This window comes from Rhea americana, unplaced genomic scaffold (genome assembly GCF_003343005.1).
Source record: "Rhea americana isolate MKP2758 unplaced genomic scaffold, rheAme1 scaffold_204, whole genome shotgun sequence".
Taxonomy (NCBI): domain Eukaryota; kingdom Metazoa; phylum Chordata; class Aves; order Rheiformes; family Rheidae; genus Rhea; species Rhea americana.
The window spans coordinates 668648-682081 of record NW_028186195.1 but is presented as its reverse complement, the minus strand read 5'-3'; the positions used below and the strand labels follow the sequence as shown (position 1 = coordinate 682081).

Sequence of the window (13434 nt, the reverse complement as noted above, 5' to 3'; positions counted from 1 at the left end):
TGTCAGAAATGAACAGATGGGGTGTCAAACACGAGCCTTCTGAATAATTCCCACCCTCGGGTTATTTGTATGAAGGACAAGTGTAAAACTGTGTTCTCAAGAAAAGGGAGATAGATAGAGGTGGAGAAAGTGTTGTTACAGTGAGCAAGATCCCTTTTGTCAGCAGGCACATTGTGCTTTTGATCACTACCTGATATTTATGCGACAGGGTGGGGGCTCTGTGGAAAATTTAGCAGTCTCTGTTGGCATAGTGAAAACCTCACAAGTTAGACAAGTTTCGCGTTCCTTCAGTTTTACTTTTATTGCTAGAATGGAGGAGATGTGGAGGGGGTATTTCAGGGGGTAGCCAAACTTCAGAGGGTTCGTGGAAACATGAAAAAGTGTGGATACCTTTAGGTACCTCTCAGACACTTCAGTGGAGAAGTACTAAAAAGAATCCCTCTGAAATTCCGCAAAGGGCGTCGCTGGAGCTTGGGCAATGCAAGGAAGAAGATAGACATTTTGGACACTGGTAATTTGTGAGCTGATGTTAAGCAGGGAGCTCCTCTAGGAAAAAGAGATGCTATTTTACATTCCACTTTTTGTTTTGTTGGGGAGTCCCATATTTCTTGTTGTGTATTTTTGAGAAGTCCTTGTCAGTCATGGTGACAGATTAGATGAATGGATAGCTAGACATCATGAGCTGGTAAATACACATGCAGTTAATTAGATTTATCTGAGTTAGAAAATTCAGATGGGAGACATCTTCCCATACTTTCTCTCTCCAAATATTCAGCCCCTAGAATCTTGCACAGGTACACAGAAAATAAATCAGCATTGTTTTTGGAACATAACTCTTCTTTGTATAAAAGAATCTTTAAGCCACCCTAATAAATTGTTCTGTCGATGCATAGCGGCTGAATCTTGCTCACAGAACAATGAGGTCTTTTTGATCTTTGCTGAAACTCACATAGCCAGTAGGGCTCAAAGATCAGTGCATGAATCAGGTACTTTAGTGGAGGCTTGACACACAAGACTCACTGGCAAACACCTTGCAGAGTGTGTAAAATCTGCCCAAACTTGCTTTGTACAGACTGCTTTGTCTCTTGCCAAGCCAGTCTGTTTACTGGCATTGAAGTGACAGGTTCCACTCCCCCYGCCTCCCCAGATCCTTAATAAGCAAAAGCATACTCCATTTGGGCTTTCAATTTCTAAGACATCCCAGGACATTGGGTTGGAAGGTTAAAATTCTTACCACATCACAGTCACTGGAGATTGTGCTACTAACCCTAAGGGTGTAATTCTTTCATTGATGATGTACTTCTTGATTGAATTTCTGCTGAGTCTTGTCTATGGGCCTCCACTCCCTTCTGGAAAGCAAAACATTCAAAACACTAGATATGAAAAAGTCTCAGCCATTGCCCTTAAATACAATATTTTTGTTAATCTCAGTTTATATTCACACTCACTGTATTTAGACACTTAGACTCCCTATTATTTTAGCTAGCCACCATTCTTGATGACTGTAACCAACCAGTTCAAAGTTTATTCCAACTTCTCTCTAAAACTCTCTTCCGTTTTATTGACAAGCCTTTCTTCTTTCTCTCAGGCTTGCTTTTGTTGTCAGAGAGCCTTATCCTTTGTAGTTTCTACCTCTTTCAGTATTTATCAGTCTCTTTCTGTATCTCATGTGAAAATACACCTTCTCTCTTTTCACCAGGCCCTTGTCCCACATCTATCATCAAGCTTGTGTAAGAGTTTTGGGGACTCATATTCACCATGCAAAGTACAGTTGTACTGCACATTGTGCCTGGAGTTGCACCCACTGTACATACTAATCCCATTCCATGTTATACAATAGTATAATCACTTAAAGAATTTGCATGACTGATTGTGTGTGTTCTGAGTGCATAAGGATAAGTTTCGTAATTAGCTTTCCCTATGAACTTGTGCAAACCAGTCTATTTATAATTTGGTCAGCTCCTGATTTTTAATGAGGCTGCTGAGAGTGACTGAAGCCTCTGGCAGCATGCATTTAATATTTTAATTACCCACAGTAATTCTGACAATTACACCAATGTCGTAAATCACATCATAATGATCCATTATTTTTTAAAAAAAGCATATTTAATGACTGGATGGAGGTTTGAATTAAACAGGTATACARTGGCTTAACAAGGAGCCAAAAGCTCCGGAGAGTTAAGACTCTTCCACGTCTTTTTGTTGAACTGTGGCTCTGGCTGGTGAAGAAACTTGGTGCAAAGTTTCTTTCACAAACCAAAACTCAATTTCCTCAGCAGGGTATTATGGGATTATTTTCTATGGGATGAAATCCAGTCCTATGTGCCAGGCCAGAGCTGGACTTCTGTGTGATTTGGGCCTTGGAAGCTAACGGGGCAATTTTGAGCTCTGTGAATGACTCTAGGAGACTTTAGGCACTCACTCACCCTTGGCAAAGCTAATATAGTGATTGCAAGCATCCCGGGATCTCATGTAAGCATAATGGTGTTGGATTTTAGGCAATTAACTTGAGTTTTAGTAGGGATAGCATAGAGCACTGCTAACATAATTTTGTGTTTTGGCTTGTAACTCTTGTTACCCTGTCCATAATTTAATAACATTTAAGCTCTTCATCTCTCATGTGGTACATAATGCCATCCTCACTAACCACTGGTAGGAGGAGAGATTAGTAAAGTGGTGGCCGACAGCACATTGCTTCCCTAGCATTTCCTCCTTAGGATGTTCCTTCAGCAATGTAACCATATGCCACCTCTTAGAGAGACCTGAAATGGCAGGACTAGACTAGGTTTCACAAACATCTCCATGTAAGACTTCTGAAGAACAGAGCGCACAGATTAGGGTACCAATTCAAATATAGTGCAAAATAATGCAGTGTTCCCCAGCATTGATTATGACTCAGCTGGGTCCTGCCTCCCTGATTTTGGCCCTTAGTGAAAATTACTCCTGTTGCTTAAGATATTGACTAAGCCAAGTTCTGTTCTTTAGGTTATTTTGCTATTAATAACGTCACAATAAGTGGGTGGAAGTAGCTAATAGCTCTAAGCCACAAATGATCCCAACTGTTCCCAGTCTCTACTCTCCTGTAAACTTGACAGATTGGGAGTGCTTAGTAAAACATTGTAACACTCAACACGCATTTACAAGACAGTGATCTGTCCCATGACGGCTTCCAGATGTGTGTATGTGTACAGTTTCATAATTCAAGAGCAGATTCTCTTACCCTCTGCAGATCCCCCATCAGGCTGTTCATAAATGCTGCTTATAATTAAATTAGCCCACTAACTAGCCATGCAAATTTTGATAAGCAGTGACCAAAAAAAAAAAAAAAAAGAGAGAACTGTTGAGATGCTCTCAAAAATGACAAGGTTGTCTTCAGCAATTATTTGTCATTATGATAAGATTTGTTTTTCCCTAGCCGTCTGCCAAATTCCACTTTGTCCCTTTGTACATGACAGCAGTTTTCAGGTTTTAATCTAATAATTAGGAGCTGAATTTTGCCACCCTTACTCAAGCTGTCTGCTGTCTTACTCTCTGAACAGCCCCTCTAGAATCAAAGCAAGCAGCTATCCTCTGTGTGGGTAGCAGGATCAGGCTTTATCTTCTAAAATCCAGCCTGTCCCCAGCCCAAATAGCAATGAAAGAACAAAAGTGTGCACACACACACGTGAATGCAAACCGAAAGAAGGTGGATTTTATCTAGCCCTCCTGTGACCTTGGAAAATAAGAGAGAGCACTTCACCAAAGATTTCACAACAGAGGCTATGAGTAATAAGCTGTTGTTTTCTGTCAGAAATAATGGCTCATAGCTCTGACACATGAGATCTGCTTGCAGAAGAAGTATCTAGCTTCCCCATGATAATTGTGCTATATTAAATTGTGAAAGTGCTGAAGTTACTATACCTGGTTTATATCTGTGGCTGAACACCATGTCCTTATACAGTAAAGCATTAGGTGAGGGATAGGATAGAGATTGAATGAGGAAATGCGGAGTAGATAACAAGCAGAAGTTGTTCTTTCTTATGTCACTCTAAAATTCCTTTAATGGTGAAATGGACCCAGAAGAGCATCTAGAACACTGTTGAAATAACCCAGTCCAGTTATCTGTATGTGCTCTGAATTTCTCCAGTGTTGCCAGCTCTTCAGATTTTGCTGCACACACATCAGCAGTTCTTCTTAACGTACCAGCGCTTCAACTCCTGCTACTATTTGAGAATTTTGGTTCCATTTTTAATGTGGTGTAGTGCAACATTTACTAGACTAGGACTCTCACTTCAGCCTTTTTATTTGTGTGTTTTGCAAGTCCCAAGGCCTGTATGTCTCTTTCCATCCTCTGTTTCTTAGTTCAACCTTTGTTTATATTTACAATTCTAGGTAAAGCAAGAGTCCCTAATTTAGTGGGAAACTGTAAGTACTGCTGCAATATAAATGGTAACGACTGATAACTTTTGTTTTAGTGATTCCTATACAACAACATTGACTTCACTAGGATTATGTGTGTGTTGCTTAGGGGCAGATTTGGTTTGGTGGATGTAATTAAAAAAAAATTTTACTACCCATTTTTAAGATTGGTTTTATTTGTTGCCTGATGTATTTGCTAATTAATGGATGGAATACTCTAAATTRTAACATTTTGCAATGACATGAAGTACCTCTGAGTCTATTAATTAATTAAGCCTTAGAGTTCCTTGTAAGGTAGGCAAAACACTTTGATGCATTATGATTAGAGTGATATAATCCATGATGATGAATAAGCTAAGTCCAGACAAGCACCATATTCTCACAGTGCAGGCCTGGGAGTGAGAAAGGGACTTTGTAGCAGCCTTCTCAGGCACAGGCAATTTTCATTCTGTATGTGAAACTCCACTCCTCTCCRAAGGAGAAGGTTAACATATGTGCAGATCTGGGAGTGATTCAAAAAACAATAAGAGGATTCCCAAATGGGATGTGAACTGAACAGCCCACATGCCAAGTGTTAAATCATTCACAAGGCTGTGGTACGCGGGGACAATGGAATGACGTCAGGGCAATTGTGCTGGTGGGCTGGGGCCTCACCAAATTCAGCTCTTGGAAAAACCTGCCTGCTTCACTCAGGTGTCGGTGGGTGTCTTGTCTCTGGAGACCTCTGTGGTAGCAGCTGAGAGATTTTTTTTTTTTTATGTGTGGGAGTTGCTGTGGACCAGTGAAGTAACTCTTCTGGGCCTTGCTCATCCTGAGGTGCTTTCTGAATAGGTTTCTACACCTTTTTCTCTCCCTATGCAAAAATTAGGAGACAAATAATCTTTGGGTCCTGAGAATTTGCCGCTGTTCTGTACTTTACAGCAGGGAATGCAAATCAAATGAGCACAGACTCGGTGCGTGCACGTGACATTAAGACTCACTGTAGCCATGCTCTCCAATAGCAAGGAGTGGAAGAGCTAATGTCAAAAGACTGTGAGCCACAGACTCAATAGAGCTTTCAGGGCTTTGCAAAGGCACTGTGAAGAATTTAAAGATAGCTTGTCATCAGGAAGTTATTGGCAGCTAAAGATTTGATAAAAGGACTTGCGCTCCCTGCCTTGTAATGTTATAGACAACTGTTATAGACAACAATCGCTTATGTTAGTCCTCAAATTAAGTTTGAAACATCGTGGATGTGTCTGATCATCTAGTTTAGACAAAATCTTTTATCTACCAAGATTCATGGAAACATGACTGACCGGTTTCTGTTAGGTTATGGCTGTGGRAGCAGGTAAAGAAGAAACACTTCACTGTGTAGCAGTTCTCTCATTTTAACTCTGGTACACTGGACTGAGCTGCCATTTTGAATTACATATTAGGTATTCAATTGAGATATTACATTGCAATGTAAAACCAAATTTCTTTCTGAGTTTAATGAATGGACCATTGTTGTAATAGACCTGATTCATCTGCAAGTTGGGCACAGAACAGACTGATTACATCAGCGGCTTATGCATCTGACACCATGAAACATTTTCAAATGTTCAGCGCTGGCTACTGGGATGATATTTTCAGAAATGCCCAGAGTCCGAAATACTTAGCTCTTTTGAAAAAGTGAGCTCCATTTGTATGGTCTTTGATAACATGAATCTGTGCTCTTTTGATAATCTGTCCAATGTGAAGTAAGTGATGAGGACTTTAAATGAGAATATGGTCAAAAAAAAAGTTCAGTAACACATACATGACTGTGCACAGCATTATGTGAATGTAGCTTTCTGCTACTAGAATCATGCAGAATCAACTTGGATAGCTGAGTATCCACAGCACAATTAATTTGTGACCTAGATAACCTGCTAATGGCTGTGGTGAGTGACTCTAGCTCAATCAGAAATTACTTCTGTGTCTCTGTAGGGTATTACACCACATCAATTCCAGTCCTCACATTCTCAAGATCCTCAGAGTCCAGGGCTGGATGATTTACTAGTCTCTTAAGAAAATCAAATTTCTGTGAGGATCATGTAATTTACAGAGCATATGGCAGAAGGAACCCTTCACTAAAGAATGGTTTGCTAAATCAGAATGTGCTTCTCTTTGGCAAGGTGGATGCCTTTATGATGAAGTGGGTTTCCTGCTGTCTTTTCCCTCCCTCTCCTACTTGAAGGATCCAACAGGTGTTTCCTCCAAGGCATATATATTTCCCATAATATTAGAATGAAGAGATGTCATTTCTGACAGGTTGTGTATATAGATGATGGCTTTATTATGATAGAGATATATACACTGATTGATTGGTAGAGCTGAGTTAAGTAAAGAAAGCTTGTGAGAAGATAGCCTCCAACTTGCCAAAATACCATTTAATCACTGGCCAAGACATTCATTATCTGAGGAGGAGGGAAGTATGGCTAATGGATACAATTGCCTGCAGTTGACACAGGGTTACACAGAGTCACTGCAGAGATTTAAGGGGTACTGCTCCTCTTTCCTTAGAGTTCTGTACTAGTTTATTAAATTCAGGAGAGCCAGGTGGAAGCTTCTCCCGGCCCCTCATCAGAGAGACAAAAGTATCTTTCATTTAGCTGAAGGGTGGGTAATTCAAAGCTGATCAGAAGAAATACTTCATGCAGTGTGCAGTTTTCCTGTGAAAATTCTTGCTGCAGTTGCTCATGAGACCAAGACCAATACTTTCACTATTGTAAATGGCAGAAGAGCAAGAGGAATATGTAGTGTGGTGGTTTCAGCTGTGGTTTATGAACTCTGGAGGTCAGTGGACTTCAGCTAAGGGGTCTGGGAAAAATTGGGAGCTTGTAGCTTGATAAAGCCAGGCTGTAAGAGGAGYAGAGCTGTCATGAGCTGTTTAGCACCCTGTTTTCTATTTGCCCTTCTTTTCTTTTCCTCCAGGCTAGTTCCAGCTGCCAGTGCCTGCTGCTCTTGCCTCCTCTTCAGCCAAAGCAATGCAGTAGCCAGCATGTGCAGATAAATTTCTCACTCTTTGGTGTCTTTCTTGCTTGAAAGGAAGATTTTCCTATACTTACAATCAGGTGTAGCTTGCACCTGGCTTTGCGTTGTCTGATATTTGCCCTCATTAAAAATTAGATGCTACTTGGGTTGGATCTGCTGTACACAATTCCTGTATTTTTAAGCTTGCAGTACTGTGTATTGAAAAGAGATAGGAGGCACTGCAGTGCTGGAAAGACCAGTTCCCAAGTTTGGGATTACAATCAAACACAGCACATGTCATGAGCATATTGCAGAAGAGGCTTGTGAGCAAGCCTTGGCAAGAGTCAGTCATTACATTTTTTCTCAGTGCCATTAATAGACCCTTTGTGGCTGTTTTATTTTTGCTGATTTTAGGATAGGTGAACAAGGTAACCTATTCTAGTACAAGCAGTCCTGGGATTTGTTATTACTCACTTAGCTAAAGACCTGGGGAGCTAGTGCAGGAACTGCAAGAAAGTTCTGGTCTGGTCTGATGAGATCTCATGTGGAAAGGAAAAGATTGTACGTATATGCTGCAGTTACTGACATGACTGTGGCTTTTAATTATTTATCCTGTGTATGAGTTAAAYATATTGCCATAGTACCATGGAATTTGGCACAAACTGCAAAAATGGGCATGGTTTGCAAAAATGGGCAAATTCTTAGGTTATTTGCTGCAATGGTAAGCCTAGTACCAGCATGGGTCAGTCTATACAGGGCATCATCTAGATCTGCCTTGCAAGCGTCATAATGAATGACACCTTCTCCCTCTCCTCTCTGTTAATCTTATCTCACTTGATACTGCATAGGCAAGGTAAGGACAAATTGGACAATAAAAACAAAGACAGGACCATATACATCTCCAGTCATACAGCTTCACCGAGGCTGTTGGGTTCAGTGTATTTTGTAATTCTAGATGGCAGGTCTCAGTTATCATTACTATTTCAGTTACTGAGTGTTCAAATAAGCTTTGCTCCCAAGTCAACTGTCAAAGGTTGATTCTACAAACAGTGAAGCTGGAAAATGGTGTTGAGCAGATGGTTTATCCAACCGGTTTCAAGTCTTCAAGTCTTTTTCTGTTCATGCTTGGGTCATGAGCAGACATCAGTTCTTTTGTAACCCCTTGCTGTTTGATCTGTAGCAGTTTTCTGAAACCATTCAGTGTTCAGAGTAGCTTCTAATTGAATAGCTCTTGTTTCACATCATCCTGTTACTGCTTCTGGATTGCACAATGCTCACAAACACAGCTGCATATCTGAAATCTGTCTCTGAGAATATCCTGCAATATGGGTCTAATTTAAAGTCCCTGAAGACAAGGGAAAAATTCCTGCTGACTTCTTTTTCTCTTAATCAAGGCCAGTATTGTTCTAATGAATATCCCCACTGAAGAACCCTTTGCAGTATATTTTTCCTTATATTTGTCCAGCTCAACTGACATATTGACAAAGGAATTGCTCTACCACACAACTCTTTCTGCCCCACATTGTATGGTTATGCACAGTTCGTATACAACCAAATTTTCCTTGACACTATGGGATGTGAAAACTACGAGGTAAATAAAGAGGGCTTCTCAGCCACAGATGATGAGATGATATAAACTGTAGTTGCTGATGATGACAGGTTGTTCTGTAGCTGATCAGTTGCTCTCTCTGTTTAGGGATTTGGACGTCCAAGGAGAGGAGAACAGCAGAGTCATACTAGATTCAACAGGAAGGTTCCACTGGTGCGATTCTGTTCCACTGCAAGAGGCTCTTTTGGTAGGTGTGGTGTATTTCTCTTTGGGACCTTCACCTGTCTTCCTCCTTGTTCTCCTAGGAGTAAGCTGAGTCTCCACAGCACTGATCTGAGTGGAAGGCACAGCACTCTCTAGTTTACTGTTGTTTGTTTAACAGTGTTACCTTAACCCCTGTCTAACTTTGATCTCATATGCAAAGCTAAGATACAGACCTTGCCCTGAAGAAGACAGACAGAGGACCATTGCCCCATTTTTCAGGAATGAGTTGCAAATAAAGTGTCTTGACCAGGGTCACAGAGAGACTGTCACAGTGATGGGAGCTGAAGGCTCATTCCAAGGCCACATTCCTTTGTAATTTAGGTGGTAACCTGGGAACAGAGAAAGATCTCCAAGGTAACAAGGGATCAGTAATGCCTTCCATGTTCATCTAAAGCAGGGTGGGCCTCCTATCTCAGAAGAGAATCTCAGCAGATGGACAAAGGAGGGACTGATTAACGCCTATTTTGCTTTTAAATTTTGTAATGCGTTTTTGGACCTTTGTGTCCCTGACATTATTGATCTGAATACCTTTAAGACTGTTTGGTTTATTTCTTTAATGTAAGTGTTTAATCCTTAAAAGAACAAATCCTATCTAGAAGTGGCAGGTTGTACTCAGAGCTGCCAGAGAGCTGAGAGTAGGCAACCAAATCTTGCAATGAGGTGATCAAAGATTTCATCAAAAATACAGAATGTTCAAGCTGTTCTGCCAGCTGGGAGACTTGTAGCAGGCTGGAATTCATGCTGCTTGAAATGCTGCAGCTTCCTTCCAAGCAAATAAAAGGACCCTATTGCCCAGCAACCTCCAAAATAGGATTAGTTGTTACAAATGGGCAAATATCCCAATGGAACTGGAAGCTCAGCTCAGAGAATTGAAGGGTAATGTTTTGAAAAGATCTTACAGGCCTGCTTACATGAGGAAAAAGCTTGCAACAGCTAGTGTGTCCTAATTCCCCATGTACCACTTTTGTACTGTACTGACTGTTCTTGTGACACTAAGCTAGACTGTGCAAGGGTCTCTTTTTGAGGAATAAAAATGCCCACAAAGGAAATTAGAGCATAGTAGCTATTGCAATGTACATTCACATAGTATCTTCCTCTACAAGGAGATTTCTGGGACAGGCAAGCCCTCAAAGGTTTGGGAATTTAAGATGCATTTTCAAAAGTGAATTGAGCATTTGACAACGTCCCAAAATGTGCTTCAGGCTTTTAAGAGCCGTATTTTTTAGGTCATTTAGGTGCCTAAAAGTGCAAGTATATCCCCCTGGGATTTTTCATGAAACCTCAGCAATAACATTCTGTTTGGAAAGCATGGAAACTTAAATACATATACCTTACAAAAAATCCCCCTTGATGTCCGTCTAGAGCTCAAAGCATCTAAGCACATCTGAAAGTATGATCTTTGACTTTTACATAGGGCTTACATTTGTAAATCACTTAAATGTTTTGCAGAAATGTTACCCTCCATCTAATACTACATAGATGTTGGATGTTTTTTACCTTGACCTCATTAACAAGTAATAAAGTTGGCCAGATATGACCAACTTCTTTGCCCCAAATTGGAAGGAAAGCATTAAGTGCTTCAGTAGTGTCCTCAGAATGGTTCACCTGTCCCCTTCCCTATTGTGCTCATTCACTATTCTCACTGCTTCTGTTGATCTTATAATTGCATATTTCCTCTGCAGGTTTCAGCAGTAATAGTTTTTCCGATTGTTCCTATAAAATAAGCTATAAAATAAATTGTGGTTTTAATTGTTTAGCTTCATTCAGCAGACTAATCGTTGGACTTTAGGCATGTTACATTAAATACAGCTAAAGGTTTCATTTTTCAATTTAATCTAATCTAATTAGTTAGAGACAATCATTTAATTTGGTTATGATTCTAATCTCTCATCAGGAAACTTCCCCCTGACAAAGTCTCTTGTTTCTCTTTGAAAAGAATACTGCCAGCAAATGAAAATTGCGGGAGTGTACTGATCCCACAGTTCCTGGTTAGTTAATGTGGACATTAATGTGGTGCCTTTGGCAAGATTGGTTTGGCTAACTGATCATACCACCTAGCAATTGTAAGAAGCCACACTAAGCTTATCCCCTAGTACTATATTTTCCCAGACTACATTTGAGAAACATGATCAGTTAGCCAGGAAAAAAAGCACCAAGCCATAGCAGTTATTCTACTTCTGGTATCAAACTAGTACCTTGGCCTGGTTTTACAATTTTGGCACTTTATGTCAACATTTATGAAATTTTCACTTTTGTAGGACAAGCTTGGATTCCAAATACTTAAGAGGAAATACTTCATTTTATATGGAGTCCTGATATACCCAAAGATGTTACACAGCTAAGAAAGAATAAGTCTTTCTAATTGAAGAGAAAAAAATGAAGTATACCTCACAGCTGGTTTAGCAGAATTCTGTTTTAAATTTAGAGTTGCAAGGACCAAGCACTACTGGATCTGCAGGATCACATACTGGTTTGTGTGTTTGGCGATGCAAACTCACCGCTGATTGGGCTGCAGGACTTCGTGATGCCCTTACGAGCTAGTAACTTCATTTTCCATGAGTTGAAAGACATTGTTTTTCTTGGGTCTTTGGAGTATCTGCAAAGAGAATGGAAATTTATTCAGAATTTCCCAAAGCTGTGGTTATTCTCAGTAAGAATTTTTTTTGAATATTCTCTCTACCTCTTTCTGCCTTTCTCTAGCATTCATGCACTCTTTTAAATACATTTAAAAAGTTAAGTATGTTTTGCATGATAATGGATAGCACAATTCAGTTCAAAATGATTAAAATTATCTCAGGCTCTAGACTTGAACCTGAAACCAATTTGTTGTTGAAAGTACCCAATAAATTGCAAGATAGATTTTAGACCTCTGAATTTTCTTCTCTGACCAAAGTTGCTCAAACTTTGGAGATGCTTCCAAAATGGATTTGTGCCTGTTAGGTTTGAAAAAGAGTTCATGTTCACCTTTCATCTTTAATTTTTGATAATGTTCAGCTTTCTCAGATTTATGTTCATCACTATTTCTTTGATTTTTATCAGGGTAGTGCACTCTCCTGTGCAGATCTGAGAGCAGTTAATGTCCAGCACTGTGCTGCATGTGCCATTCTGTCTTCCAATACAACTGCTTTGACCAGTCCTGCTCTGGTGGACGCAGAAAGCATCCTAGCCACTCTGAATGTCCGATCCATGCAGGGTAAGCCCAGCTCAAGCCCTCTAGGTAAGCGTGTTTCCCTTTGCTTGGGAGCATCCTGATGTGATAGAAATGGCAGCTAGAGTAGGGAAGAATGCAAGGGTCACTTGTCGCTACTCTGAGCCACAGTCTGTCTTTACTGAATATAAATATATATATGTTAAAAGAGCTGGAAGTCTGTTTTAGCCTAGCTGGCTGTGCAGCCTAGTCCAGTTCTGTAGCCTGAGGTATGCAAAGGACTGATAAGGCTAACATTGCACCTGGAAATTTGCCAGTCCCTCCTGCAAAGTCTGGATGAGGCTTCTAGGTTCCCAGCAGAGAAGTGGTTAGAGAGTAACTAGTAACCAGTGTTGGTAACTCTTGTGTTATCTGCAGAGCAAATCTGAGTGGAGTCCCCTTCTATTCTTCAAAAAGAAAAAAAAATATTGCCTTTCCTTGAGGCTTGAGAGGGTGGGTGCTCTGTTCTCAGACAAACTGAGCACGTAGCACAGAAATGCAATGAAAGCAAAAACAACTTCAGCCCAGTATAATATTTATTGTCTCTCTTCCTCCTCTAATTTGGCGAAGGAGCTAAGATTTGTCCTCCTCTTGAGAATGTGGAAGTATTAATTAACTGAAGACAGGCTGAGAAATGGATGGCTCTCCTAAGTGTTTTCCCTATACTTTATTATCATTCAAGGCTTTTAAAACAATGACTGTGCCAAGGGAAAGATTAGAGTGAGGCAGAGACTGTTTTTTTAACAATAACTTGACAAAATAATATCAATATACAATATATACAATCAGAACAGAAGAAATATGACTTATAAGGGATATTTGAGTAAAAGATAATTGTGACTTGAATACATGACTTTTTAAGTAATGTATTTATCTCTATAGATAGAAAGATGTATGGAGCTCTTTATTGAATATATAGAGAGAGCAGGTAAACAATATGTACTTAGATTATATATATATTTATATATATAAAAGTACATATATGTCTTAAGTGTGTTAGGGTAGAGATAAGCAGGGACAAGGGTGTTTGTGTATTACCACTAGCACTGTGTTTCAGCTC

At 40.0% G+C, this 13434-nt stretch overlaps 1 protein-coding gene across 1 annotated transcript in view; it reads left to right on the top strand.

Annotated features, from left to right (window-relative positions):
• KCNU1 (potassium calcium-activated channel subfamily U member 1) overlaps nucleotides 1-13434 on the top strand; it is a 50703-nt gene that overhangs the window by 24908 nt on the left and 12361 nt on the right. Inside the window, exons 20-22 of the mRNA XM_085304228.1 lie at nucleotides 9071-9170; nucleotides 11613-11837; nucleotides 12227-12404. Of these exons, the coding sequence (XP_085160354.1) occupies nucleotides 9071-9170; nucleotides 11613-11837; nucleotides 12227-12404 (503 nt within the window). The remainder of the gene's footprint in view (nucleotides 1-9070; nucleotides 9171-11612; nucleotides 11838-12226; nucleotides 12405-13434) is intronic.